General features: G+C 42.7%; 4 protein-coding genes and 1 non-coding gene across 7 annotated transcripts; 3 read left to right on the plus strand and 2 right to left on the minus strand.

Annotated features, from left to right (window-relative positions):
* The first annotated feature begins 301 nt into the window (after positions 1-301).
* LOC100842806 (aladin) lies at positions 302-5,551 on the plus strand. Its single transcript, XM_003578935.4, has 15 exons — positions 302-576; positions 651-706; positions 806-964; positions 1,609-1,723; positions 1,867-1,966; positions 2,096-2,278; positions 2,539-2,597; positions 2,682-2,769; positions 2,850-2,925; positions 4,104-4,203; positions 4,305-4,356; positions 4,649-4,786; positions 4,877-4,964; positions 5,049-5,113; positions 5,209-5,551. Exons 1-14 carry the CDS (start codon positions 519-521, stop codon positions 5,100-5,102), a joined length of 1,326 nt encoding a protein of 441 aa, XP_003578983.1. The 5' UTR covers positions 302-518; the 3' UTR covers positions 5,103-5,113; positions 5,209-5,551.
* Positions 5,552-5,813: 262 nt separating this feature from the next.
* LOC100843109 (alpha-L-arabinofuranosidase 1) lies at positions 5,814-13,202 on the minus strand. Of its 2 annotated transcripts, XM_003578936.4 has the most exons (18): positions 12,876-13,202; positions 12,264-12,475; positions 12,044-12,098; positions 11,480-11,676; positions 11,279-11,400; positions 11,046-11,193; positions 10,826-10,895; positions 10,587-10,732; positions 10,467-10,512; positions 10,338-10,390; positions 9,691-9,835; positions 7,891-8,009; positions 7,629-7,700; positions 7,096-7,199; positions 6,834-6,890; positions 6,553-6,745; positions 6,294-6,437; positions 5,814-6,159 (listed from the first exon to the last, which is right to left on the minus strand). In XM_003578936.4, the coding sequence occupies exons 2-18, from the start codon at positions 12,438-12,440 to the stop codon at positions 6,037-6,039; spliced, it is 1,971 nt and encodes a 656-aa protein (XP_003578984.1). In that variant the 5' UTR covers positions 12,441-12,475; positions 12,876-13,202; the 3' UTR covers positions 5,814-6,036. The 2 variants fall into 2 exon arrangements, with proteins under 2 accessions (XP_003578984.1, XP_024319309.1); XM_024463541.1 differs by lacking the exon at positions 12,876-13,202 and having other exon boundaries at positions 12,264-12,487.
* LOC100825241 (histone-lysine N-methyltransferase, H3 lysine-9 specific SUVH1) lies at positions 6,783-18,788 on the plus strand. Of its 2 annotated transcripts, none has more exons than XM_024463540.1 (4): positions 6,783-6,915; positions 14,829-15,090; positions 16,221-18,296; positions 18,517-18,788. In XM_024463540.1, exon 3 carries the CDS (start codon positions 16,222-16,224, stop codon positions 18,250-18,252), a length of 2,031 nt encoding a protein of 676 aa, XP_024319308.1. In that variant the 5' UTR covers positions 6,783-6,915; positions 14,829-15,090; position 16,221; the 3' UTR covers positions 18,253-18,296; positions 18,517-18,788. The 2 variants fall into 2 exon arrangements, with proteins under 2 accessions (XP_024319308.1, XP_003577097.1); XM_003577049.4 differs by lacking the exon at positions 6,783-6,915 and adding an exon at positions 14,190-14,211.
* Positions 18,789-18,922: 134 nt separating this feature from the next.
* Positions 18,923-18,996, minus strand: TRNAV-CAC. The gene has a single exon. It is a non-coding gene; the product is annotated as a tRNA-Val (tRNA).
* A 1,328-nt stretch (positions 18,997-20,324) lies between these two features.
* LOC100843411 (UDP-rhamnose/UDP-galactose transporter 4) lies at positions 20,325-24,493 on the plus strand. Its single transcript, XM_003578937.4, has 6 exons — positions 20,325-20,545; positions 21,200-21,422; positions 22,089-22,273; positions 22,355-22,555; positions 23,095-23,256; positions 23,727-24,493. The coding sequence occupies exons 2-6, from the start codon at positions 21,293-21,295 to the stop codon at positions 24,045-24,047; spliced, it is 999 nt and encodes a 332-aa protein (XP_003578985.1). The 5' UTR covers positions 20,325-20,545; positions 21,200-21,292; the 3' UTR covers positions 24,048-24,493.
* The last annotated feature ends 260 nt before the right edge of the window (positions 24,494-24,753 follow it).

The raw sequence follows: 24,753 nt of genomic DNA on the forward strand, positions 1-24,753 counted from the left end.
AAAATAAGTCGAGTCTAAGAATTTTTTTCTTAGCTAGCAGAGCTGCAATGGTAAGGATCGGTTCTTCAAGTTCTTAGACCCTTCTTAGCACCGGGTTTTGACCAACGTTGGGCTTGCTCTTATAGTCTAAACCTTAGATACATTCAAAATCCTAGTTTTTTTTAGAGAAATTCAAAATCCTACTGGTTGATCTCCTCGCGTTTCAAACTCTTTGAAAGCAGGAGGGAAACTCGAACGTGGCCTCCCACTCTCCCAGCCGTTCGATCGAAGTGGAACCTCATATACACCGTCCATTCGCCATAAGGAGATGGCCCAAGGGTTTAGCAAGTCCTCCTCGCCGTCAACCTCGACCGACCGCCGCCGGCCGCCTCTCGTTCCCCGCTTCTCGCCCCGCCGCGCCGCCGCGGACTTCTCTGTGTATCAACTGGCGGTTGAGCTTGAGCCCCCTTTTGGATTTGGGAAGCCGAGCCCCCCAAGTCCCCAACCCTAGGCAAGGGGACTACTCGTCGGCGGCGACGATGCCGAGCTTCCCCCCGCCGGGCGGCGTCACGGTATGCGAGATCAACCGCGACCTCGGTACGTACCCGCAACCCGCTTCCCGCGTGCTCCTTCTGCCGCATACTCTCGACTCATTCCCCCTCTAATCGCAGTCGTGGCGGACTCCCTGTCGGAGGATCGCGCCAAGGAGGCCTACGGCGATCTCCTCGTCAGTTCGTCCTCACCGATCTCATTCACCTTTCGACGCATTGTTTCGGAGTTTTAGCACTCTATAATTATTTTACCTGCGGCGTGGTGATTATTTCAGGGGATGATCTTCAGCCCGATTCCTTTCCAGCCGGATGATCTCCTGACGAGGCATGAGGCTCCTGCTCCCGAGGACGCGGTGGAGCCCGACGCTGCCAGAACAAGTTTGGTGTCCACCATGGCCGAGTCCTTCAAGCAGATGCTCTTCCCTTCTTGCGACGTGGGTTTCTCTGAATTTTTTGCATTTCAGCTATGTGAAAATACACTTTGTCTGCCCTGTGTCGTGTCCAGAGAAAACCCCTGCATTTTATTTTTCTTCTGGCATGGTCCTAAGACTCTACCTGTGCATCATATCGACATAAGGTGTTGTCTCAAGAAGTAACCAATTAACCATTGTTTCTGTGTAAAAAAGAAGGTGGCGTGGGATTTTTATTCTTGTCAAGTGCCAATGCATCTATATCTAATTAACTCTGTCTCAAACAAGTTACTCATGCCTCATTAGTCAGCTTGAATAATTTGGTCTAGAAGTTTGAAAAGCGTTAGTGTGGTAAGAGTATTGAGTCCACAAGGATATGTTTACATTGCAATGTGCAGTTCACTCCAATTTGAAAATTTATCATGACCTTGTTTTCTTCTTACCGTCACTGTCTCAGGCGTAATTCGGAAGCGTAATTTTCTTGCTTTTCTAACCCATATTTACTCCATTTTCAGCTTTATTCAGTTGTCTAAAAATTGAACCCTCGAGCTTATATTCTTGTTTAAAGCATTATGAGTTTGCTTTCTAATGTTTGATGTATAGTTTCTTTGTTACGGTTGCTTACATTAATGACAACCATACTCACAAAGAGCATTCTGGTTTACCAGCCAAAGCTGCTAGAAGAATTTGATACCCAGAAAGTAAGTTGGAACCCACACAAGCACTGCTTAGCGTTTGTATCTGGGAAGGACCAGGTCACGGTGCATGACTTTGAGGATTCAGGTGAGATCTGCTGACTTTCTTATATCAATAGATGGATGCTTCTGAGACGCCTAACTTCATTGATGCTTCTTTCAGTATTAAATGAACTAGTATGTTTATCGACTTAGTTGAAGCCCATAGATAATTGCTGGTTTTCTGAACAGATGGTAAAGAATCGTGCATTCTAACAAGTGAACATCAAAAGGAAGTTAAAGCTATTGAATGGAGGCCAAATAGTGGGAAGATGATTGCAGTTGGCTGCAAGTATGTAGTACTATGCATCACTATCGCCTGATCATGAAACACTATTAAAATGCCGCCACATTCTTGGTCATATCTTAATAATTGGTGGCATAAAATACTTACTGAGTGAGTTGACAAATTTCTCTTCAGGGGAGTTATATGCCTCTGGTCAGCATCATATCCTGGCAATGTTGCATCCGTGAAATCTGGTGTCACCTCTTCTTCTTTTGGTGCCTTCCCTAGAGGTTCTCGTGGTCAATGGGTACTAGTGGATGTTCTTCGTGGCACTTCTACTGAGCTAGTTAGTGCACTTTGTTGGAAGCCTGATGGAAGATATCCTTTATTAATTTTTAGAGTAGCGCACCTAGTAAGGTTACTGTTAGTTTTATCTCGCTTATTTGAAAACTACAACAGCTTCAAAAGAACTGTTGGCTATCTTGGCAATTCTGTTTTTCAAAATTCATCAGTAAAGACAAATATGTAAATTTAAATTAATCTGCTATACACTTTGTACACACAAAAGTTTACGATAGATGTGACTTAAGTTTACAACTATTGATGGCTTTAGACAAATTTCCTTGACATATCTCTACATACTTGGCCTCAGCCTCTTGTAATGGTCAATCATTCACGATTTGGGATGTTTCTCAAGGTATATCTGCTTCTTAATTCAGACATCCAATCCTGTCTTCTACAGAACTTGGACTAATATATGTGCATATTTCTTTTGCTGCAGGGTTGGGATCTCCTATAAGGCGCGGATTGAGTAGTATATCATTGGTGCGGTGGTCACCTAGTGGCGATTACTTTTTAACTGCTAAATTGTACGGATATTTATTCCTTTCTTTCATTAACCATTACTAATTCTTTTCTAAAAATTATGTAATTTAATTTTGTTTGTTAGCGATGGAACTTTTCACTTATGGGAAACCAACACATGGACATCAGAACCCTGGTCTTCGTCTAATGGATATGTAACTGTAAGTATTATCTTCATCCCTAAATAACTACTGTTTGAACACTCGACAGTCAGCATTATTGTATTTGTGTAATACTCCCTCCGTCCATATTAGGTGACTTTCTATTACATGTATCTATTACATACAATTTAGCAGTTAAAAAGTAATCGCCACTAGGTGACCACCGCACCAATGATATACTACTCAATCCGCGCCTTATAGGAGATCCCAACCCTGCAGCAAAAGAAATATGCACATATATTAGTCCAAGTTCTGTACAAGACAGGATTGGATGTCTGAATTAAGAAGCAGATATACCTTGAGAAACATCCCAAATCGTGAATGATTGACCATGACAAGAGGCTGAGGCCAAGTATGTAGAGATATGTCAGGAAATTTGTCTAAAGCCATCAATAGTTGTAAACTTAAGTCACATCTATCGTAAACTTTTGTGTGTACAAAGTGTATGGCAGATATTAATTTAAATTTACATATTTGTCTTTACTGATGAATTTTGAAAAACAGAATTGCCAAGATAGCCAACAGTTCTTTTGAAGCTGTTGTAGTTTTCAAATAAGCGAGATAAAACCAACAGTAACCTTACTAGGTGCGCTACTCTAAAAATTAATAAAGGATAGACGGAGGGAGTATTATATTGCTACCACAGTATTTTATATTGAAGCATAATTTCTCTAAGTTGTGAAATCAATTAGCAACTTACTGCATGATATAAATTGTATGTTTAAAACTTAAAAGGTTGTCTTGTATCTGTTGGAAAAGGGTATTTTACATGTATAGATTTACCCCTGAGTCCGTAATGGTGTAGATGATTTATCTTGAAAGCTAATATCTTTAGCATGATTCTGAAATGAACTGTTTGTTTTCTGGGCTTTCTTACTATTGTAAGTATGGCAACCTCACCATGGACCATTTGTTTTTTGAATTTGTTATTTTTGGTTGTTAATGTGTTGTTGCCTTGTTGGTGTGTTTCTTTTAACTGTAACCAGTGGCCTTGCTAAACGCATTAATTTGATCTGAGCCTGTCCAGACTACACCATAATAGTCACTTACAGCCAGTGTATCCGGTATCACATATGATGGGTCCATTGGGTCCTTCAAAACAGTATACTGGATTGCATGTGGTTCTAATGTTCTTGTTTTTGTGGAGTCACGATGCTTACTGACTTCTGTTTTCTTAGGGAGCAAATTGGGACCCAGAAGGTCGTGTTGCATTGTTATCCTTTTCTAACTCGACCACATTAGGCTCAATTCACTTTTCATCAAAGCCACCATCTTTAGGTATGTACACGTCACTACATTTTTTCTGTTTAATATATGTTATTCTGTTCATTGCCTGAACCCTGATCATTATTCATTAATGCTATGTTCCTTAACTTCAGATGCCCATCTCCTACCAGTGGAACTTCCAGAAATTTCCTCTCTGATTGTTAGGTAATAACTGCCACACTACCATTCTATACCATGCGCACCTCATGCAACAACATAGTTGATGATGTTTGAAGTAACCACATTCTTGGTTGTCTTGGCAATTTTATTTCTCAAGTAATATATTTTGGAGTTCAATTTGCTCTCATCTTAATTAGCTTGGAAGGCATCCATGAAACATAACATATGATCATTACAAAACACATGCTCTCCCCAACTAATATAAACATCACAATTTCTTTTCAAAAAAATAATCTTCATTTCCCATGCACTAATTTGCTTTCACTGTTTCGTCTAGCCGAGGCATAGAGAAGTTAGCATGGGATGCTTCAGGAGAGCGTCTGGCATTGTCATTCAAAGATGGTAATGAAACATATCATGGTCTTGTGGCTGTCTATGATGTGAGGAGGTCTCCACTTATCTCAGTCTCGCTAGTGTAAGTTGCCAACGTGTTCCTTTCATGTGCACTTGATCATGAAGATTGTCCTCAATCCTTGTCTGACGAAATTCCTATGCGCATATCTAGTGGATTCATCAGAGGACCTGGAGAAGGCGTCAAGCCGCTTGCATTCGCCTTCCACAACAAATTCAAGCAAGGACCTTTGCTCTCTGTGGTAAGATGGAAGCGACTGAAGTTTTGTGTGGGTGACGAAAATTAGTTAATTGCTCATACCGATTCCAACTACACAACAATGCAGTGCTGGAGCAGTGGCTGGTGTTGCACATACCCGTTGATTCTCCGATCTCACTAATTCCCTTGGAGGTAAGAACAGTTCTCTGTTCAGGTTGAAGAATTTTTCGACCGCTTCCGTTGGCAATGGTAATTGCTAATCTGAAATTCTTTCCTTTGGTTCCCAGCATGCATGGGGATTCAAGATGGTTCGGAACTTTGATTTATTTATTTTTGCGTGGAGAGTCCCTTGCAACTTTTTCAAAAGGAGGTTGACATTGTTTGTATCTGTGAGGTGAATTCCATTGGCTATTTGGCTAACTGGTGTAGTTAGTGTGGTTTTCTGACTTCTAATTGTTGCACCGGATCGAGGTTACTGAACTCTGTATTTTCTTTGCCTTTTATGCTTGTTCAAATCGAGATGTATCTGGTGGGGTTGTCTATCTGCCCTCATGAGTTCTTTAGCGATCAACATACGTTTGGCCCACAATCTCACAAGACAGATGAGTTTGTGGATGGTGTTTAGTTTTAGTCAAAAGAGTTCTCTTTTCTTTTTCCAATGACACAAAACCGGCATGAATCTCCTCACGAGATCTGACAGCTACAAATTGGAATACAAGTTAGCAAAAGAGAAGAAAAAATCGACTGCAATCTGACAAAAACTGGAATGTTATTCCTACTTGCGCTACAATTTTTGTTCATGAGTTTTGAATGCTTAAATGAGCCTAATTTTGAGAGTAATGATCATCCAATGTTGGTACAAGAGGTGACTGAGATTAATGAAATATTAAAATTGACACTTCAGAATCCCGAACAGTGATTTTTATTAAATTAGCAGGCAGATAGCAAATGAACCGTGAAGATGAAATGGAAAGATAAACAAACAGCCTGATGTGATCTTTATTTAGTATAGTAGTTCCTTCGTATTACACCATCTAGACAGTATACTACACCGTGCAGACAACTCTTCACCACTTGCTGGTGCTTGCCTATCTTCACCAACACCGTGTACCGCTTCACATCTCCGCCACAAGCTCGGATTGTGACAGAGCGAGATCGAAAGCACTGAAAGAGTGAGGCGCCAGCATGACCTCCATCTCCTCCGCGGCATCGCGCAGCGCGATCCTAACTGGAACAACCTGCATTATTCATCATGATCATAGGCAAGCATTGGGTTCAGATGAGCTGACCAGAACAATAGCACATTGCGGTTGTGACGTGCCTGCACATTATTGTGCACCTGACCTGAATACAAGCAGAAATGATGCAATACCTTGTTTGGGTTGCTGAACGAATTCTCATCCATCACATTGCCGGATGTGAGAATAGTGGCGGTAGACCCGAGGGCATTGACGCTGCCCTGGAGCCCAGTTGCTGAGATGCTGAGGCTCACCGCATCCGTTCCGAAGTTCACAATCTGCGAATGCATGTGTTCCAATATCAGTACAAAAAAATTGTAATCCTCAATCAAGATACCCTTTTTTTGTGAGTAAGTCAACATACATGTTCCGTCGCAAAAAAATTGTACTTACCTTCACTCTTAGGAAGTTGTTCTCATTATCATGCCAGGTGATTGCAGATGCCGCTAGAGAATCTGAGTAGCTAGAACTGACTGTAATTGGATGGATTATGGCGCCACTTGATTCACGGAAAAGCGTTTGCATCCAGTAACTGGGAGTTCCATATTGCTGCCAGGAGTTGAAGACAATAGCATCTGGGTTCCACCTGATTGTTTTAGCGGAACATGATTATTGTTAATTTGTTAAAAACAGGAGAACTAAAGAAAGTGTCAAGCCAGTGACTGATAACTAACGTGCGATCGTTATCGTTTATGAAGAGCGGTGCATAGCTTGCCATCTGAACAACATCACTGCAAGGAAACAGTAAAATGTCAGGTAACTGAAAAGTAAGCATCACTTGATCGTTGTTGCTAGTAGAGTAGAATAAAACTCCATGAGGTTATGGAGATCTGGTGAGCAAATACAGTATCAAACTTTCATCCAGGAAAACTCACGTGTGAATCACCAAACAAAAATGTGCCAAAGAAAACAAAATACTTTTGAAGGAGAGATTACCTATTCCTCTCCAGTCCAGTAAGGAATGCAGCCTCTGCCAATGAAGCGAGAAGACTTCCTCTGCCTGCATCATTTCCCGTAACAGCATACTCGCTGACAAAAGCCTGTAATAAAAATCACATTAGAAAGATGTGGGTGTTTAACCACGATGGGGTGATGCCAATACGCAAGGCATCCTTGCTGATATAAAGAAGCAAGATAAAGCATGCAATTCCTGAGATTCTGCACAAAATGTAAAGAACATCACCCATTATACCATCCTCCTTAGGATAAACATATTTCGCCATTGTCCTTACACACATAATAAGTAGAGAACCGTTTTAAGTCTAGCCTATGACAAGGCGTCACGCAAGTATATTGTAAAGAAACAGAGGACCCTTTAAAGATGAAGATTATCCTAGGAAGAAGCCATGATAAATATCAGCAGGTCCTAAATTTATGTAAAATATATGTCATGAAAACAAGAGCCTCTGCAAGGCTGTTCCACAGCCATCTTCTCATAGGTCCATGAAGCAATGGTAATTGACGCGTACCTTGGGCCCACCACGAGAGGTTCTGTCAAATGTGTTCTTCATGGAAAACAGTGCCTTGGAACCGGTATAAACCTAACAAGAACAAAAAAAAATCAAGATCTCAAAAAAGCATAATCTCGAGTACTCGACCTTGTTGACAAAAAGTGAGACAGAAAGATAGACTCTACATGGCAAGAAATAAGGCAAAGTTTTCTACAAAAAAAATAAAATAAGACTATCCTAGGAAGAAGCCATGATAAATGTCAGGTAGCAAGTAGCGTACATGAAAATCATATAAATCAGCAGGATGGTCAAGTGGTACGGATGAACCATCACAATTCGAAATCATCTGAATGTCTGGATAGGCCTCTCTTATAGCATAATAGAACTTGAGGTAGTTACCTGCTCAACAGAATTAGATAATATCATGTATCTAAAAAGAGGTTATGTCAGTAAATAGTTGTAACCAGTGGTTCTCTATAGTTGGTGTATAATCTATGCACTACCATAGGGAGTTATGATCAGATAGAACCACTTTACATACAAAATCAACAAAAACAAATAGCATGGAGATCATCGCTTTGTAGTTTCTTAGATGCTGGGGGCATATTTGAAATACCCCTGAAATAGGAGAACACAAATTCACAATATCATTATCTAATTAGCGTCAGAATGAATCACCTTCACTATATCTAAACCTTGGGACATTAGGAACTAGATCGTCATTAGCTGTCAGAAGAAACTAGCAACCAGTAGCCTCCCCTCAATGATGTCCTCGACCAAGCTAGAGGCAACCGGCGTGGCTCCCTCGAAGATGCAAGCATTCCGGAGTTTCCAAAGACGCCAGAGAGAGAGGTTGATGAGGGAGCGAATGGCCTTCACCCTGCCCGGCGCCCGACGTGCTCCTGCCGAGAGCCAGCCCACAAGGTCCTCGGAGGGACGGGGGAGGCAAGGAAGGGCCCCAGCCCTGGCCAGGACCGCATGCAGCACCGTCTTCGAGAAAGCACAGCCCACAAGGAGATGAGCCATGGTCTCAGGCTCCTGGTCGCAAAGAGGGCAGCGCGCATTGCAGGGGAGACTACGGCGTTCCAGACGGTCCGCCGTCCAGCAACGGTTGGCGCACGCAAGCCAAACCCAAATCCAACACTTCAACGGTGTCCAACAACGCCAGATCTGAGTCCAACAAGGGGAAGTCGGGCGTTCCTCGAAGAAGTGAAGGAACGCCGATTTGGCGGAATAGACACCAGAGGACGACCAACGCCAGCGGAACACATCGTCCCTGTCCGGAGCAACCTCCACAGAGGCAAGGGTGTCCGCTAGCCGAAGAACTCCACCATGCCCTGAGCATTGAGAGGCCCTGAAATATCATGAATCCAAGCCTCCTCAAAAAGGGCGTCCGCAACACACCGTGTGCGGGTGATCCTCCGACCAACGGCGGCAATTTTTTTTTTCTTTGCATGATCAGACCACTCAAATCATGAGTGCATACTCTCACTTTAAGGGAGTATTAGGCCTGACAAAATACTAGAATGACCAAAGGTGGAAAGAGATAATTATAAGATGCAAATAACTTCTAGGGAAAAAACAGAGCATCATCAAAAAATTTGACTTGGTATCTCTATCTTTCACAGTACATATGTATTTTATTGCGTCACTTCGTTTTAAAATATAGGCTGTTGATTTTCACTTCGAGTGCCATGTGTCCAACCATAATTTCATAAAACCAGGGCTAAATTTTCAATGTGGATAGAAACTCGTGATAGAAAGTTGAGTGATTAATAATCATACGTAAAATTTTAGCTCGTATGGGCGATCACGATTCGAATAGCATACATGTTGCACGTCTATCAGCTCTGTGTGATTTTTGTAGATGCACAGTTGTGACTTTCCCGAAATCATGCGCACCCACCCATAAAAGCACATGTATTTTTTTTTCTTGATTTTCCCCGTTACTTATTTTTTTTATGGATATATCATGGTCCTGCTATGCTTCCTTTTGCTTGATTGTATATATTAATATCGTGCACAAGGATTTTTGACTCAAGTGTGGAGTTGATACAATATAAAATTGATGAAAATTTACCGCGATAATATGTTTTCCCACAATCTTCATTCCCAATTGCAACATATTTGACTGGGAATGGTTCAGGATGCCCCATAGCAGCTCTAACAGAACCCCATGGTGAATCTGCACTCCCCTTTGCAAATTCTAGACTGTCCAATATATCCTGTACAAAAATGGTAACGACAGTTCCAAAAATAATTAGCCTGGACTATGAGTTACGAGTTAAGACCACTATCCAAGCTTGAAAAGGAAAGAATATTGGGAATCTCTTGCTGAGTTTATTGCTAATCAAGAAATGGAGATTTACTTTGTGCTACACTGTGAGAATGAATTCAAGAAAAGTATTGTGAACGATGCTAATAAAGAAAGCAAAAAACTAAGAACAACATCATCTCTGTTTCAAACTTTCAATGTTATCAGCAAGACTGAATATTTTTACTAGGTTCACTCGAGCAGACCCACATCCATCATATGTATCTTTCCATTAGGTACTGAGCAATAAGGTTTGTAATCTCTGGATATGCCCAGGAAAAGAAACAAAAAATTCTTAGAAATGGCATTGATGTACTCATGTCCTACGGCACCATTGCATTGCCCTTGAAAATTGGGCAGGGTTTCCCTCACTACAAAAAAGATAACCTGGGAGCTCAAACTTCAGAACAAACCTTTACAAAAGGAGCAATAGCAGCGGTCTCAACTTCATCATGGTGGCTGATTCCTGATGTTCAAGCGAGAAGTTTCCAAATTAAGGCAACAGTAGTCATCAAAGATATAAAGCACGTAGAAATAATTACCGTTGTTGAACACCCAAACTGGGGCAGCACCCAGGTCTTCAGAAAGCTAGGTTTCAACACAAACATATGATTAAGGCTGATAACATAAAAAGTAAAGGGAGAAACATTGTCAAGTAATACCTGAAGAAACTCATAATATCCAAGGCCATCATCCGTCCAGTAATTCCAAACATCCCCGTAGTGTCCAGGCCTCTCTTCCCATGGACCAATAGAATCCCTCCATCTGAATGCATTTCTTAACCGATCTCCTTCAACAAAGCAACCTCCTACAATAGTTGCAGAAAATCTAATCAATCATCCCAGATATGTTTGAAATTTTGAATAATATATGCACAAACGTTGAGAAACACGGAACAAACCAGGAAATCTCAAGAACCGGGGTTTTAACTCCAAAAGCATGGATATAAGTTCTGTGCGAAAACCGTGTCCCTGGGAGTGCAGATAAACCCATGCATCACAGGCATGATCATATACCAGAAAGATTCAAAATAACTTTTATGTTCCTAACTCCTAAGGTTTAACAAGATTAATATTTGGTATAGTTTTTTCCTTGAGATTGACAACCAAAGTGTAACTTACCTTGTATGTATCCGAAGGCATGAGTGATACTTGGTCAAACCATACAACTCCCTTCTTGTTAGCTGTTATCTGAAGTCTTGAGGTTCTGTCTGTTCCTTTAGCAACCAACTTATGGTCCAGTTTTTTCCAATTCGATGAGCCAGCAACTCTGCAGCAGAGCAATTCTTTCATCTATTGGTAATAGCCAAATAAACTCATCATCGTGTTCAAATTTGAGATAAAGTGATACTGACTGTATGGTAGCTGAAGCCAGAATTTGCAATCCATCAGAGCTTGTTAGCGAAACTGTCAATTCTGTCGTTTCTGGTGACTTAACATGCATAACTAGATTGTAGGTCTCCCCATCTTCTATGTTCTGGAAAATTGACATGATAAGTCTGATAGTACAGCAGTATGCTATGCGCAATCAACTCGTGATCGACATAAACTCGTACCATGCCCCAGAACCCAGGGTTGTAAATACCAACACCACCAGCTGGACAGTTGTCACAGAGAACTTCCATCCTTAAAGCAACAATGTTTCGACTGAAACATGACGTACGATCCGTCGCCACAAATATGGAAGAGTCATCTCCAACGATGGACCATGGGTCAACGTTTGATGGAGTATGGGGTCCTCCCGCTTCAAAACCTGAATCATGTGAAAAACAAGTTATTCGAAACCTTGGATATCAAATTGTCAATCTCTAGAGTGAATAGCTATTATTTTTATTCTGGTTATATGTGTAAGATGAACCTTTTGTTTTTATAGTTTTACATCTATGCTCAGAAATCATAACTGGCTTGAAGATGTTGTGGGAAAGTAAAGTTGGCTTAAAAAGGAATAACAGGGAATTGTCACCTACAGAGGATATAGAAATTTAATTCTATATAATTTCTTCGTCAGCATATACAACCCCTCGTTAAATGTTCCAATGAAATGGGCTGGATAGGCATGTTGTCACATGTCACGAAATTTACTCAAGGGGTGTGCATTGAATTATGAGGAATTAAAGTACCTCTATTATTAACAAGTTCTGCCCATATTCCACCAGCTCCTGCATGGTTGATCTCCTAGAATATATTTGGCAATCCAGTTGAAGTGAGAACATGATGGAACATAATTAGTACATATGGGTTATTCTGAGAATGCAGTGAAACTTGAGATGCCTTAAATACGCCACGAGAAAAAGATGGAACTACAAGCTGCAAAAAGAACGGCTTCTTATGTCTTCTCACCTCAAAAAATATTCCGAACAGCGTGTCGGGGATCTTTTGAGCAAGGAGCGGCGAGGCGTCAACGCTGAGGCTTGCCTCCTGGGTGACCTCAGATCCTGACGCCAAACATTTGCAGCCCACGGAGAGCAGCAGCAACAAGCAGAAGATGGTACAACGGCCCCCTTCTTCGAGACCCATTCGCTTCGACTTTAAACACTTAACAGTCAGTGTCTCTGTTGGACAGATCAAAGAGCAGGGTATATCATATCAGCTGTGTCGATTTGTAAGTGAAAACTACTCGAACATGACACCTTCAGCTTATAAAATTGCAGCACCTTGTTCAAAAACAAAAACAAAATTGCAGTGTCATTAGTGACAGAAACAGAGTGCCACTGCCTGCATGCAAAGAGAACTGCTAGCTAGTTGTCCAAAGCAACATGAGTACTATACTTATACGAATCCAAGTCACTTATTTTGTGACGGAGGGAGTACAACCTAACAACCAACTAAACAGTATATCCATATTCAGCCGTACAATAAAATTTAAAAGCTTCTGCACTACAGATCATACAGACATCCATGTCAAGTCTATATTCAGCAGAAAGAAGATGGAGCTTCTAGCAGATTACTCACCGAGCAGCGCCTGCGTCTCCGCGAGAGTGGGAGGAGACGCAGGGAGGCCGCGCTCTTAAGTAGCCGCCCGCCGCCCGCGCGCGGATGGATGGGCTTCGGAGGGAAGCGTGTGCGGGGGGAAGAGAACGGAACGGCCTCTTCGGCGGTCGGATGACGCTGACGGAGGCCGACCGGCCGCTTCGCTTGCTTGTTTGCTTGCCGGAGTGGGCTTCGGCGGCGGGGGCGGCAAGCGCCACTGACACGTGTGGGCCTCGGCGCCAGCGCAGGGCGGTGGTGGTTATCCGCCCCGTTGGGGGTCCTATTATTGTTGTGCGCGCGCGGCGCTTTCTTCGTGAAGCTTGGGTTCTGCTGTGCCCGTATCTCTCCAAAGATTGATCTTGAGATTGACGGATTCGTCATCAAAAGAGCGGTGAGACGTGGTACAAAGACTATAGTCCATCAGGATCTCTCCAAGTCGTCATCTCTAGCTCCATTTCATGTATCTCGACGGTCTTCCACACACTCACACTAAAGATCTGCATGCATGCATCGTCAACCCCGACGGAGAACCGTAGATCATTAAACACATGATTACGACGTACAAAACCATTGTTTCTTAACATCGAAGCGGGAGAACTCATTAACCACCAAACTCAATGTGGTATTTCAAAAGACCACAATTATGTCACCCAATAGTTTTAGCTGCTACTTGTGCTCTAGCAACAAAACATCAAGCCTTGGCACCATTTAAAAATATCAAATTAATCATTTTCAGTACGAAGTATTTAAATACACACTGTTTCTTCTAAAAAAAAATATCCCATGTCAAAAACTTTCGGCCGGGAAAATGAAGCCCGAGCCCACCCAGGATGTCAGGCTTCGGGCCGGGCCAGGCCATGTAGTATATCCAGGTCTATTTATGAGCATCTACACTGGACTGCCTCCTCTCACGGCAGATGACTTTTCCCTTCGATCTTGTAGATGACGGAAAAATAAAAAGCGAAGCCCAATTATAGAACCTGGGCCGACGTGCTTGGGCTCCTCAAGAAGCCCGTACACAAATTGGGTCGCGTCCAAAGAACTCGACCATGGCGCCGTCCTCTCCTTCCTCTCCACTGCGCGCACACATCTTCTTCCCTTCCCTCCCCAAGTACTTGCCTTGCCGCAGAGGCAGAAGAAGCCAGTTACCATATCGTCAGGCGCCAGCGCTAGCAGACCAGGTGAGGGGAAGTGGGGCCGGAGGGACCAGAAGAGGAGGAGGAGGAGGAGAAGGAAATGGCAGCTGCGCGAGTGCGGACGCTTCGCCTCTCAGCCACCAGCGCCGCCCCGCTCGTTGGCGCTTTCGGAGGCGGATCAGGTGGGTAGTGTCCATCCATGTCCCCCCGAAACCCTAGCTGGGAAACCTTAGAGGGACCAGGGCCGAGCCTTCTCTCTGTCCCCATCCTAGTCATTCGCTTCGACGTGGGAGATCAATTTCTTCACTGTTTACCAACATTTTTCTATTTCTCGTCAGTCGCCTGCCTAGTGCAAATGGCCGCGGAGAGGGGCCATGAGCAAGAGCAAGAGCGCCCATGGGTCTAGGGTTCATGGTTGTTGCGGCCTTACATTTTAAAGCGATTTACTCCCAGCATTGCTGATGGTTGGTAGAAATAGAATAGGAAATTCGATTTCGGTGCCATTATTATCAATTTTTTTCCCGTGTCCTTTGGTTGGTGAAATTTGTGCCCGGAGATTGCTAGCTCTGAATTATGTGAAGCATACCATGCTTTTGGATGACATTGGCAAGAAGAATGGTCAAATCTGAATCCTCATTTTTTTTCGCTTAAATGTGAGTGGCAATTAATCATCCAACAATGATGGGGTATTTATGTCTCATGCCCCCCCCCCCCCCCACCCCCCCGCTATGAATATGAAAGCCTCTTGGAGTAGCACCTTTTTGCAGTGTTGACTGTTGACTTGTTAAATCGTTTCCAGCTGATTCCATCTGACTCGGATCTCGAGGCTGATCCAAGGGTGGTTACTGCCATACTGGTTAGTGCAAGCACAGACTGTAATAATACGTGAGCCAGAGCTTAATCGGTGACACGGCTGCCAAGCAGTAATACGTGTATGCTTCTCACCGACTCCAACAGTACAAGTGAAGTGCCCCCTGTTTTATCTCCCCCACCTGTGACGACCCTTCAGAGAGACAGAAGGAGGTAGTACAGTAGAGAAGTGCTTCGACGACATCCTCGAGGTCAGTTCTTGCGATTTTCTTTTCTGGTGTTTTATTTTTCTTGAAATAGCTTCTGATTTAGATTGGATTTAGATTGTCTCCTTGGGGGAAATGGCCACTCGTTTCTGGTTGCCTGGACGAGTTCCTCAACGTCGTAATGCGTTTTCTTCTTCTTTTTTTGCTTCCTGTCGATGCCTGCATTTTTGGTCAATCTGTGAGGAAGAGCATGCCGTGTAGGTTGCTGAAATATCTATGCTTTTTAAACGGAAAAGCAGGAGAGCTTGATTATATTCATTAATTTTGTGTTCTAGGAGTAGTTGTACAACGTTGCTCAGAGCTGGTTAAGGATTTAAGATGCTCCGATGAAACTGGTTCAATGCCTGCGCATTTAGATGTTTTGGTTCGTAATGAAATCGGTAGCATGCCCCTGTTATCCAAAAAATAGGACATATTTTTAGTTACCATGTTTCTGGTTGCTGCATCTCACAGGGTAATATTTAGTGGTCTTGTTTTTCAGTTCAGAAGTTGGTATCATTCTTGGAATATGCAGATTGATATGCTGTTGTATTTCTAGGGTAAATATAGGTATTTTTACTGATTATCGAGGATTATTAAAGTTATTACAATCATTCAGATAAAAAAATATCAGGGCACTTGCTTACTCCATAACACCATAAGTGCCTCCCCCTCATGGCTAGCTGAGGTAGTTCATGGACTAGCATGTTTGACAACCGGGACATCTGGCGCAGGACACACAGGAGCCTTCGTTTCTTTGATTAGACGGCTCCATGGGGCTCTGTCTCTTCAAATTCAGTGAGAAATTAATTGATATCACATATCAGTATCACACTTGTTTTAAGTGTATGAACTTTCAGAGAAATCCTACTGTTTAATCAGCATGTCATTCAAACTGCCACCATCGTGTAACTGCTTATTCCAGTCTGTTCAACCAAAGTTTTGAGTTACCAATACCCAGCAAACAAGCTACTGATCAAAATATGCGACTTTTCTGTTTCTGTTTCAGCATTTCACAAGAGGATATATAGTGGTCATGTCTTTTCAATTCAGAAGTTGATACCGTTTTCTGAATTTATTGATATCTCTATGACTCTATTCTTTGTTAGTTATATTTGTTTTTCCATGTTGGACAGCATGGAGAGCTTCAAAGATGGAGCAGAAACTACGGAGCAACCCTTGGACATGAAGCCATTGCTCTCACTGGCGCCGATGTTCCCTGCTCCTGCAGGATATGATATAGCAACTCAATCAGGCGATCCGCCATTAGTTTATGTCACACCAATATTCAGGTCCTGCCCTTCGTCAGAACGGCCTATGCCTTCGTCAGAACAGCCTAGGCCAGCAGAACCAGCTTCATTTGCTCGGCCGTCACCAGTGTCCTCAGTTCCTCTGAAGGCTATACCAATCTCAGCGGCATTTCGCAAACCGCGACGCAAAGACGAATCATCTGATGAAGATTACGATCCTTTTTGCAAGAAGAGAAAGACATCTACACTGAAGAGGACAACCAAGAAGGTTCAGCTGGCTGGAGATTCCAATGCAGTCAACGTCAAGCAGAGGCCAATAAGGAGGAGCCTCAGCAAGGAACTCGCCGGCTGGCCCTCATCGGCAGACAGCCCAAGGGAGTCGGTGGAAGCGACTATGATCATGTTCGATTCGCTCCGGCGCCGTATGCTGCAGTTGGATGAGAAGGAAGATGCTGGCAAGCGCGCCGACCTGAAGGCTGGTGCTCTTATGATGCAGAATAACCTGAGGATCAATAGTCTGAAGAAGATGGGTCCTGTGCCCGGTGTTGAAATCGGAGATATTTTCTTCTTCAGGTTTGAAATGTGCACCGTGGGTTTGCATGCGCAGTCCATGGCCGGCATCGACTACATGTCGTCGAAGCATGCCGGGAAAGATGTTTCTCTGGCTGTGAGCATCATCTCATCTGGTGGTTATGAGAACGCTGAAGACGACACAGACACCTTGGTGTACACTGGTCAGGGAGGCAATAGCCGGTACAAGGAGAAGCATGACCAGAAGCCTGAGAGAGGCAACCTTGCTCTCATGAACAGCACCAAGAGGAAGAATCAGATCAGAGTCGTGCGCGGTGTGCAGGACCCTTTCTGCAACTCGGGCAAGATTTATATTTATGATGGGCTTTATCGCATCGAAGATTCTTGGATGGACATGGCGAAGAATGGCTTCAATGTTTTCAAGTACAAGCTGAGGAGGGAGCCGGGGCAACCTGATGGAATTTCAGTTTGGAAGATGACTGAGAAGTGGAAAGCAAATCCTGTCACAAGAGGAAGGTTCATAACGCTGGATTTGTCATCAGAGATTGAGAACCAACCTGTGTGCGTTGTCAACGATGTCGACAATGAAAAGGGGCCGAGCCACTTTGAATATGTTACTGGAGTGAAGTACTTGAGACCTCTTAGTAGGAAGAAGCCACTGCAAAACTGCAAGTGTCCTAGTGTGTGCTTGCCAGGTGACCCTAATTGCTCATGTATGAAACAGAATGGTGGCGATCTTCCATACAGCTCGTCTGGAGTGCTCGTGAAGCATGTTCCGATTCTTTATGAGTGCTCTTCTGATTGTCATTGTTCGCAAGACTGTCGAAACAGGGTCGCGCAGAAGGGTGTTAAGCTGAACTTTGAGGTTTTCTGGACTGGAGACCGTGGGTGGGGTCTCCGGTCCTGGGACCCGATCCGTGCTGGCACATTCGTTTGTGAGTATGCCGGTGAGGTCATCGATGAAACCAACATGAACACAGATGTCGAGGAACATGAGTATACCTTTCGCACATCATGTCCCGGTGATAAGGTTCTAAGATGGAATCTGGGTGCAGAATTACTTGAAGAAAAAAGTACAGATGCCACAGCTGAGAGCTTTAGGCAATTACCTATCATCATGAGTGCAAAAGATGCAGGCAATGTAGCTCGTTTTCTGAACCATAGCTGCTCCCCGAATCTCCTCTGGCAAGCTGTGCAGTATGACCATGGCGATGACAGTTACCCGCATATCATGTTCTTCGCGATGAAACATATCCCTCCCATGACTGAACTGACCTATGATTATGGTGCACGAGGGGCACCTCCTGGCATCAAGGGCAAATTTCCCCAAGCTTGCAAGCTCAACGCATGCCTCTGTGGATCTACAAATTGCCGAGGTTCCTTCTGATGCAAGATATGATAGGAAATTTGTGAAGTAATGTACTAAACAAGGTACGGAGTAAAAGGCTGTCGATTTTCTCTGTGCAATGCACTTCTTTACTTTGTTCCTTCTAGGCTTTGTGTTAACAAGTGTGAAAGTGTCATTCTGCCTAAACCAAACATGTTCTATCCTTGCACTGGGAATGACGATGAACTGAAAATTTACCTCAAGATTTTCGAATTCCAGTTTCTCCTTTGGGTGCCTAATGCTGATATAGCCCTCCATTTTCAGGTTATTGCGCTACATGTAAGGTGCACCGTAGCGGAGTGCAGAAGGAGTCTTTTGCAAGGGAGTAACCATCTCTGTATTTTGGATGATGCTGGTGGCAAAGAGGCTGGTTAGCACTCAGCTGTGCCTATGTTTAGTTAACCTTGCACTATGCAAGTATGCCATGTATAAATCCTGCACTGCCCCTTTCTACTACCTCAGTTTGCTACTACTGTCAATGGAAGCCAAGAATGACCTTGTTGTACTTGTCCTGTTTGCTGCTTGATGGTGCCATGGAATTGGAAGCCAACCATCTTTCATTACTCTGCTCAAGAATTCGGAGTTATGAGTAAAATTGTAGAATCTACCTGGTAGACGAACCTAGCAAAAAAATACACATGTTTTTCCTGCAAAAAATAAAAAATGTGGTTGTCTGAGCCCAGGTTCGAACTGGGGACCTTTAGTGTGTGAGACTAACGTGATAACCAACTACACCACCCAGACACCTTGGAAACTGTGTTAAACTTAGTTTACTTAACTGATTTGAAGTTCTCTCCGACACGCGTTTGCCTCCTTTAAACTTTTTAATCCACACACACAAGAGCATGCATAACGTTGCATATAATCTGGAGTATTTCTTAAACAGAAGTGATCTTTCGTTTTCCGACAAATATTGTATGAACGTACGGGCCGGATCTCGATTGCTTTAACTTGCAAGTTCATCCGATTGAGATGCATGGCTTGTGACATCTTTTACCTCCTCTTTTCTTTCGTGTGACAAGGGACAGATAGCTTGTGATCTGGAATTATTTTATGGTTGGAATGAGATGGCCCATGGATTAGCTGGCATGTTTACAGTCCTAATCGCACGGTGCATCTGCATACCAAAATGGTTTAATATGGCCCCCCCTTGGTTACATACATATGTGCAGAGAAGGAAAGGTGACCCCTTTTTTGGCATTTTTTGTGTGAGAGTGATAATGAATTGCAATGCAGGGATTAGCCGTATTGGGATGTGCTTTAATGTTGCTGTTATGGTTAGGTGTGTTTTTGACAACATGGTCAATGTTATATTTAAATTGCAACATGGTACTGCTAGAATAAAGTTTAAAGTTGTCATATGTTAGCACCTTGTTTGTGATTGTGTACAATGGTGGAGATGCATGATTTTTCTTGTAATCGTCCCTGCCATCAAGATATAGCTAGCACATACTAATATGCCAATATCGATGGTCCAAAAACCCAGCGTCTCTTCTGTTCACAGAGAGAAACATTTTTTCCCCTTCTTTTCGTTTCGAGTGAGCAAATATTCTACTCCCTCCATTTCAAAATAATTATAGATTAAATCGTCCCAAAATAAGTGACGTGGATTTGTATAAAAGACCATCATCATCACACGACTAGCATCTTTGTATTTTGATCCGTTACAAAAAGAATGCGGGAAAAATACGCATGCATATAGACAGACACAAAAGAAACATACAGTCTCCACAAATTTTGAAGTACCATGTTTAAGGTTCTAAATAAATACTGTGTAGTCAACAAAGGAGTACCACGAGCGTCCAAGGCATGCATTTTGAACGTTTACACTAAGAGAGAAAACGATGGTAATCTTTTTTTACATTTACCACAGGAGTGTATTGTCATTTACTCCTATCATATAATCTTCTTTTTTGTTCAATGGATCTTTTTGCCACCTTGGTTAAAAGCCAAAAGGACGGCGATTACACCGAGGAGGAAAGATCTCGTAATTAAACCCCCCGCGAGAAAACCCAAATCGCACGCCTAAAACGAGCTTATAAATAGCGCCGGGGAACGGAGAGATCTGATCTGGGTCTCGGAAGAAGGTGGTTCAGGGGAGAAAAATAAATAAAGGGAAAAAGGGAGGGGGAGAAACGTAAAACCGGCCCAACACTCACACAGAACACCACGCCTTCCTTCCCCCCACCCTCTCTTCTCCCCTCCCCAAATCTCAGATCAGAGCGGCCGGGAGAGCGGGAGATCTGCCATTTTTCCGGCGGAGGGACCGAAGCTCCTTCCGCGCCGGGGGAGAGTAAGGATCTGCGCTGTTTCTCTGGTTGCTTTTTTTTATCGGGGGTTTTGTTGTAGAATTATTTTGGGTAGAGGTTTTCGGGGCTGGGCGCGCGATTTCGGGGCGGTGGTTTTGGTGCGAGCAGCTGTGATTTCGGAGTTCGTGGATTAGGATGAGTTCGTGGGTTGTGGAGCTGTGTTGCGGGAGCAGTTCTGGATGGGGTTACGGGGAAGAGCATCCGGACCATGAGCGGGCTTGTTTCTAGCGGTGGGTTCGGGAGCAGAGCAGTAGGGTTTCTGTCAGCGTCGAAAGAGGGAACGCAGGGGGAGGCGCGGCATTTCTGGATTCTCCTGTTATGATATTGTAGCAAGGATGAACAGATAGATGAACTGAAGCTTTGCTGGTAAATGTTTTCAGTTGTAGCGAGTTAGTCAGATCTAGCATGAGTCAGTTAGGTTTATATCTTCTTGAACTTGCTGGAAATCCCAGGCTAAGACATATAATGCCAACTACTTGTAAATAGTAGTGTGTGATGTATAGGCAGAGTTTATGCTTAATAGGGGAATTGTTCTGGTTGCATTTTACTTACTTAGATGCAACCAGCAGCATACCTGGTTGTTATCTTATCATTTGATGCAATTGGGTGTGTTTAATAAACTGATTCACCTTCTGCAGCTAAACCTTGGATCCCTGGATCTTACGTGAATGGCATCAGTCTCTCGGAGAGTGTAGCTCAGCGATTGTTGATCTGAGCTTGTGGAAATAGAGATGGGCACTCCAAGAAAATCCGACAAGAAGGCCGCCTTAGACTTGGCAGCATGGAGTTTCAATATCACCTCATCTGTCGGGATCATCATGGTCAACAAAGCCTTAATGGCTACACATGGATTCAGTTTCGGTATGTTTGTGTGTTACTGAAGAATTTTTGCAATCACACGCATCCCTAATTCATGATATTGATATCTTGTTCATCAATTTGTGGGCATTGAGTATTATCTTGTGCCATGTTTTGTATGTATCCTTCCGTTCTTGCTGGCTTCGAATTGACTAATGTAGGCTCATTTCTGGTTCTGAAATACACATCAGTATTGCCCTGTTGATTTTAGTAGTGATATTGATCTTATTTTCTGAAATTAAGATACATGTTCTTTAGGGCTTGCAATTGGAGAACCTCCACATATTTTGAAATTTTAGTAGTTCCAAAATGATACTGCAAGTTCCATCCATGTGAATTCTAGATGTATTCGACCAAATCATAGCACTATTGTTCACTACATTTGCGTTTTATACCTGTAGCATGTAAAATATGGAAGCATAAGGATTCCGCTGAACCTGGAAACCCAATGCCTTCTAGCTGCTATGCTAACTTGTTTGGCATAAATTTGAGATGCATCTGTTTAACATAGGAAGCATGCTAATATAATATGATTTCTTATTATATACTAGGTAGTTATAAATCAAACCATATTTCTGCATTGAGCCATTGACCTTCAACAAACTGCACATTTGTTGGAACTTGGATATTTCTCCTGCCATGCCACTGAGTATGACTTCCTTTTTGCAGCCACAACTTTAACAGGCCTTCATTTTGTGACAACCACCTTGATGACCATTGTATTTCGGTGGCTAGGCCTGAGCCAGCCCTCTCACTTGCCACTACCAGATCTGATTAAATTTGTGATCTTTTCAAACCTGTCTATTGTTGGCATGAATGTGAGCTTGATGTGGAACTCTGTGGGGTTTTATCAGGTCAGTGAAGTTTCTGTCAGCTAAACTATGTGACTTTCAATTGCTAACCACTAGTCCTAATCAATATTTTTTATTTTTCAGATAGCAAAGCTTTGCATGATACCTGCATCATGTCTTCTGGAGGTTGTCTTTGATCGTGTACACTACTCACGTGACACAAAGCTGAGCATAATGGTTGTACTTGTAGGCGTTGCAGTTTGCACAGTTACTGATGTCAGTGTGAATGCAAAAGGCATGCTTGCAGCTGTTATAGCTGTTTGGAGCACAGCTTTCCAACAATACGTAAGTTGAACTACCTATTCCTTATGGTGATTTTTATATAATTGCCAGCCGATTGTGCTGTCATTCTTATCTTTTTTGAAAGGAACTACTTGGGCATGCCCAAACTTTTTATAAAGGAGAATTATTGTTATTACATGGTGTCACAAAATAGTTACTGTCATTCTATGTATATGTGAATTTATAAATAATTGGCAATATGTAAGGGATTTCCCTCCTTCGTCGAGCATGGAAAGAATTAAAGAAATCATCATTCCAGTGTTACATGCTTATCTCTTAGAGGACTTGGCACAACGATTGAATAAAATGAGAACAATCTTTATGCCCTCATGAAGTTATGATATTCTATAATGCTTACAGACATTATCACTCCATTATTTCCAAGTATGCAATGCATTGTGTTGTTTAATTTGATGGCCACATGGATACTAACTTTATATGATTGCCTCTGCTACCTTTCTCTTTCTGCAGTACCTGTGGACTGTGGTCCTATCATGTACGACGCACAATATTAATTCTGTTATATTTCCCTTCTTTTTCAGTATGTTCATTATCTCCAACGGAAGTACTCCCTGAACTCATTCAACCTCCTGGGTCATACTGCTCCAGCTCAAGCAGGTTCCCTCCTGCTGGTGGGGCCCTTTGTGGATTTCCTGTTGACAGGCAAAAGGGTGGATCACTTCAATTTCTCATCGCTTTCTCTGGTAAGAAGCCAGTCCTGATCCTACGGTGATCTTTGCAGCTTATCTATAAACAATTGCTTAGGTGGTTCCTGTTTGCTTAGAGATTAAGTGGTGATTGGCCAGCATGTTTAGCAGATTGACATTTTGCATTATTTATTTATTTTACATTTTGCAATATTACATGTGCATGATGCTTATCATTTTAGGGAACATTTATGTTGTGGAAAACTGTTTTTGCTTCGTCATTGTATTGCATTGCATTTTGTTTGTGAGACAGTTGCATTTCTTATTTCCTCTTGTGACTAGCCTGCTAGCAGTAAGTTCAGTCCACTGCAATTTTCCTTTGTGCGTGATACCTTGCTTGTTAGTGCTCTATAGTTTTGTTGTGCTTGATTAGAATTTCGGGTTTCAGTGTTGGCCAGAATAGTTCGTCGAATCAACCTCATTTGCTTTGTCATCCATCTCACCATCACATTCTTATAACTCTGCAGTTTTTCCTCGTACTGTCATGCTTCATTGCAATTGGTGTCAATCTGAGCCAGTTCATCTGCATTGGCCGGTTCTCTGCTGTATCCTTCCAAGTCCTGGGCCACATGAAGACCGTCTTGGTCCTGTTCCTAGGGTTTCTCTTCTTCGGCAAGGAGGGCCTGAACCTTCATGTAGTCCTTGGAATGATCCTCGCAGTTCTCGGAATGATGTGGTATGGGAACGCATCAGCGAAACCAGGAGGTAAAGAGCGTCGGAGTGTTCTCCCAGTGAGGTCCGAGAGGCACAATGGAGCTTCAGAAGAGAAGGATGGTGGCGAGAAATGATTTTTGCGAACAGCAACCGAAGTGTGCGCATATTTTTTTCCCCTTGGTTTCTGGTGACGTGAATACAAGGAAAGAAGAAACTCTGGCGTTATTCTTGATAGAGGTTACTACAGAAGCTGAACATTACCCCATGTAGAAACTGCGGCATCGTTCTTGTTATAGGTTATAAACATTATCGTCTCGTCTCTGATACATTTGTAGTCACCAGATGTTTTACAAGGTTTGGGTATAGTATAATTCTTCAGAAGTAAGTCCCATGTGAAGTTGTGGAATTACGGCAAGGGATGTTGAAATGAAGACTGTTTTTAGCCATATGGAAGTATAGCTGTTAGAATCATATCAGAATGACCCTTTCACTCCATGTGGATGGAATTCATGAACTTGTTTCTATAGATCATGCCTTCACTCTTATCATTTTATAATATTGCTCTATTTTGCTTTTTTTTTCCCTTCTGTGCGCCCATCGGTGTATCATCTTAAGCAGTATCCAACAGTGTGTTTCGACTGTTTTACTTTTATAAGGCCTTTTGCTTCAGCAATGCAGTACTTATTGACAAATCAAATTGCAGAGTCTTCTTTTTTTTTGCGCTGGTGCAGTCTCTATTTATTGCCAAACAAGATTTGGTTGGCCATTGAAGGGCATATTTAGAGCACAGGAATTTCGTCAAGAACTACAAAATTCAATATACTCCTTCCGATTCTAAAT

The sequence above is a fragment of the Brachypodium distachyon genome, chromosome 4 (genome assembly GCF_000005505.3).
Source record: "Brachypodium distachyon strain Bd21 chromosome 4, Brachypodium_distachyon_v3.0, whole genome shotgun sequence".
NCBI lineage: Eukaryota > Viridiplantae > Streptophyta > Magnoliopsida > Poales > Poaceae > Brachypodium > Brachypodium distachyon.

Excerpts from the sequence above, each read along its gene's own strand:
- LOC100842806 (XM_003578935.4), top strand. The coding sequence starts at position 519 with ATGCCGAGCTTCCCCCCGCCGGGCGGCGTCACGGTATGCGAGATCAAC. Across the intron at positions 577-650 it reads CGAGATCAACCGCGACCTCG|TCGTGGCGGACTCCCTGTCG; the intron begins GTACGTACCCGC and ends CTCTAATCGCAG. Across the intron at positions 4,357-4,648 it reads ATTTCCTCTCTGATTGTTAG|CCGAGGCATAGAGAAGTTAG; the intron begins GTAATAACTGCC and ends TGTTTCGTCTAG.
- LOC100843109 (XM_003578936.4), bottom strand. The coding sequence starts at position 12,440 with ATGGGTCTCGAAGAAGGGGGCCGTTGTACCATCTTCTGCTTGTTGCTG. Across the intron at positions 8,010-9,690 it reads TGGGAAAACATATTATCGCG|GTAACTACCTCAAGTTCTAT; the intron begins GTAAATTTTCAT and ends TCTGTTGAGCAG. Across the intron at positions 6,746-6,833 it reads ATAAACGATAACGATCGCAC|GTGGAACCCAGATGCTATTG; the intron begins GTTAGTTATCAG and ends TAAAACAATCAG.
- LOC100825241 (XM_024463540.1), top strand. The coding sequence starts at position 16,222 with ATGGAGAGCTTCAAAGATGGAGCAGAAACTACGGAGCAACCCTTGGAC.
- LOC100843411 (XM_003578937.4), top strand. The coding sequence starts at position 21,293 with ATGGGCACTCCAAGAAAATCCGACAAGAAGGCCGCCTTAGACTTGGCA. Across the intron at positions 21,423-22,088 it reads TACACATGGATTCAGTTTCG|CCACAACTTTAACAGGCCTT; the intron begins GTATGTTTGTGT and ends TCCTTTTTGCAG. Across the intron at positions 22,274-22,354 it reads ACTCTGTGGGGTTTTATCAG|ATAGCAAAGCTTTGCATGAT; the intron begins GTCAGTGAAGTT and ends TTTATTTTTCAG.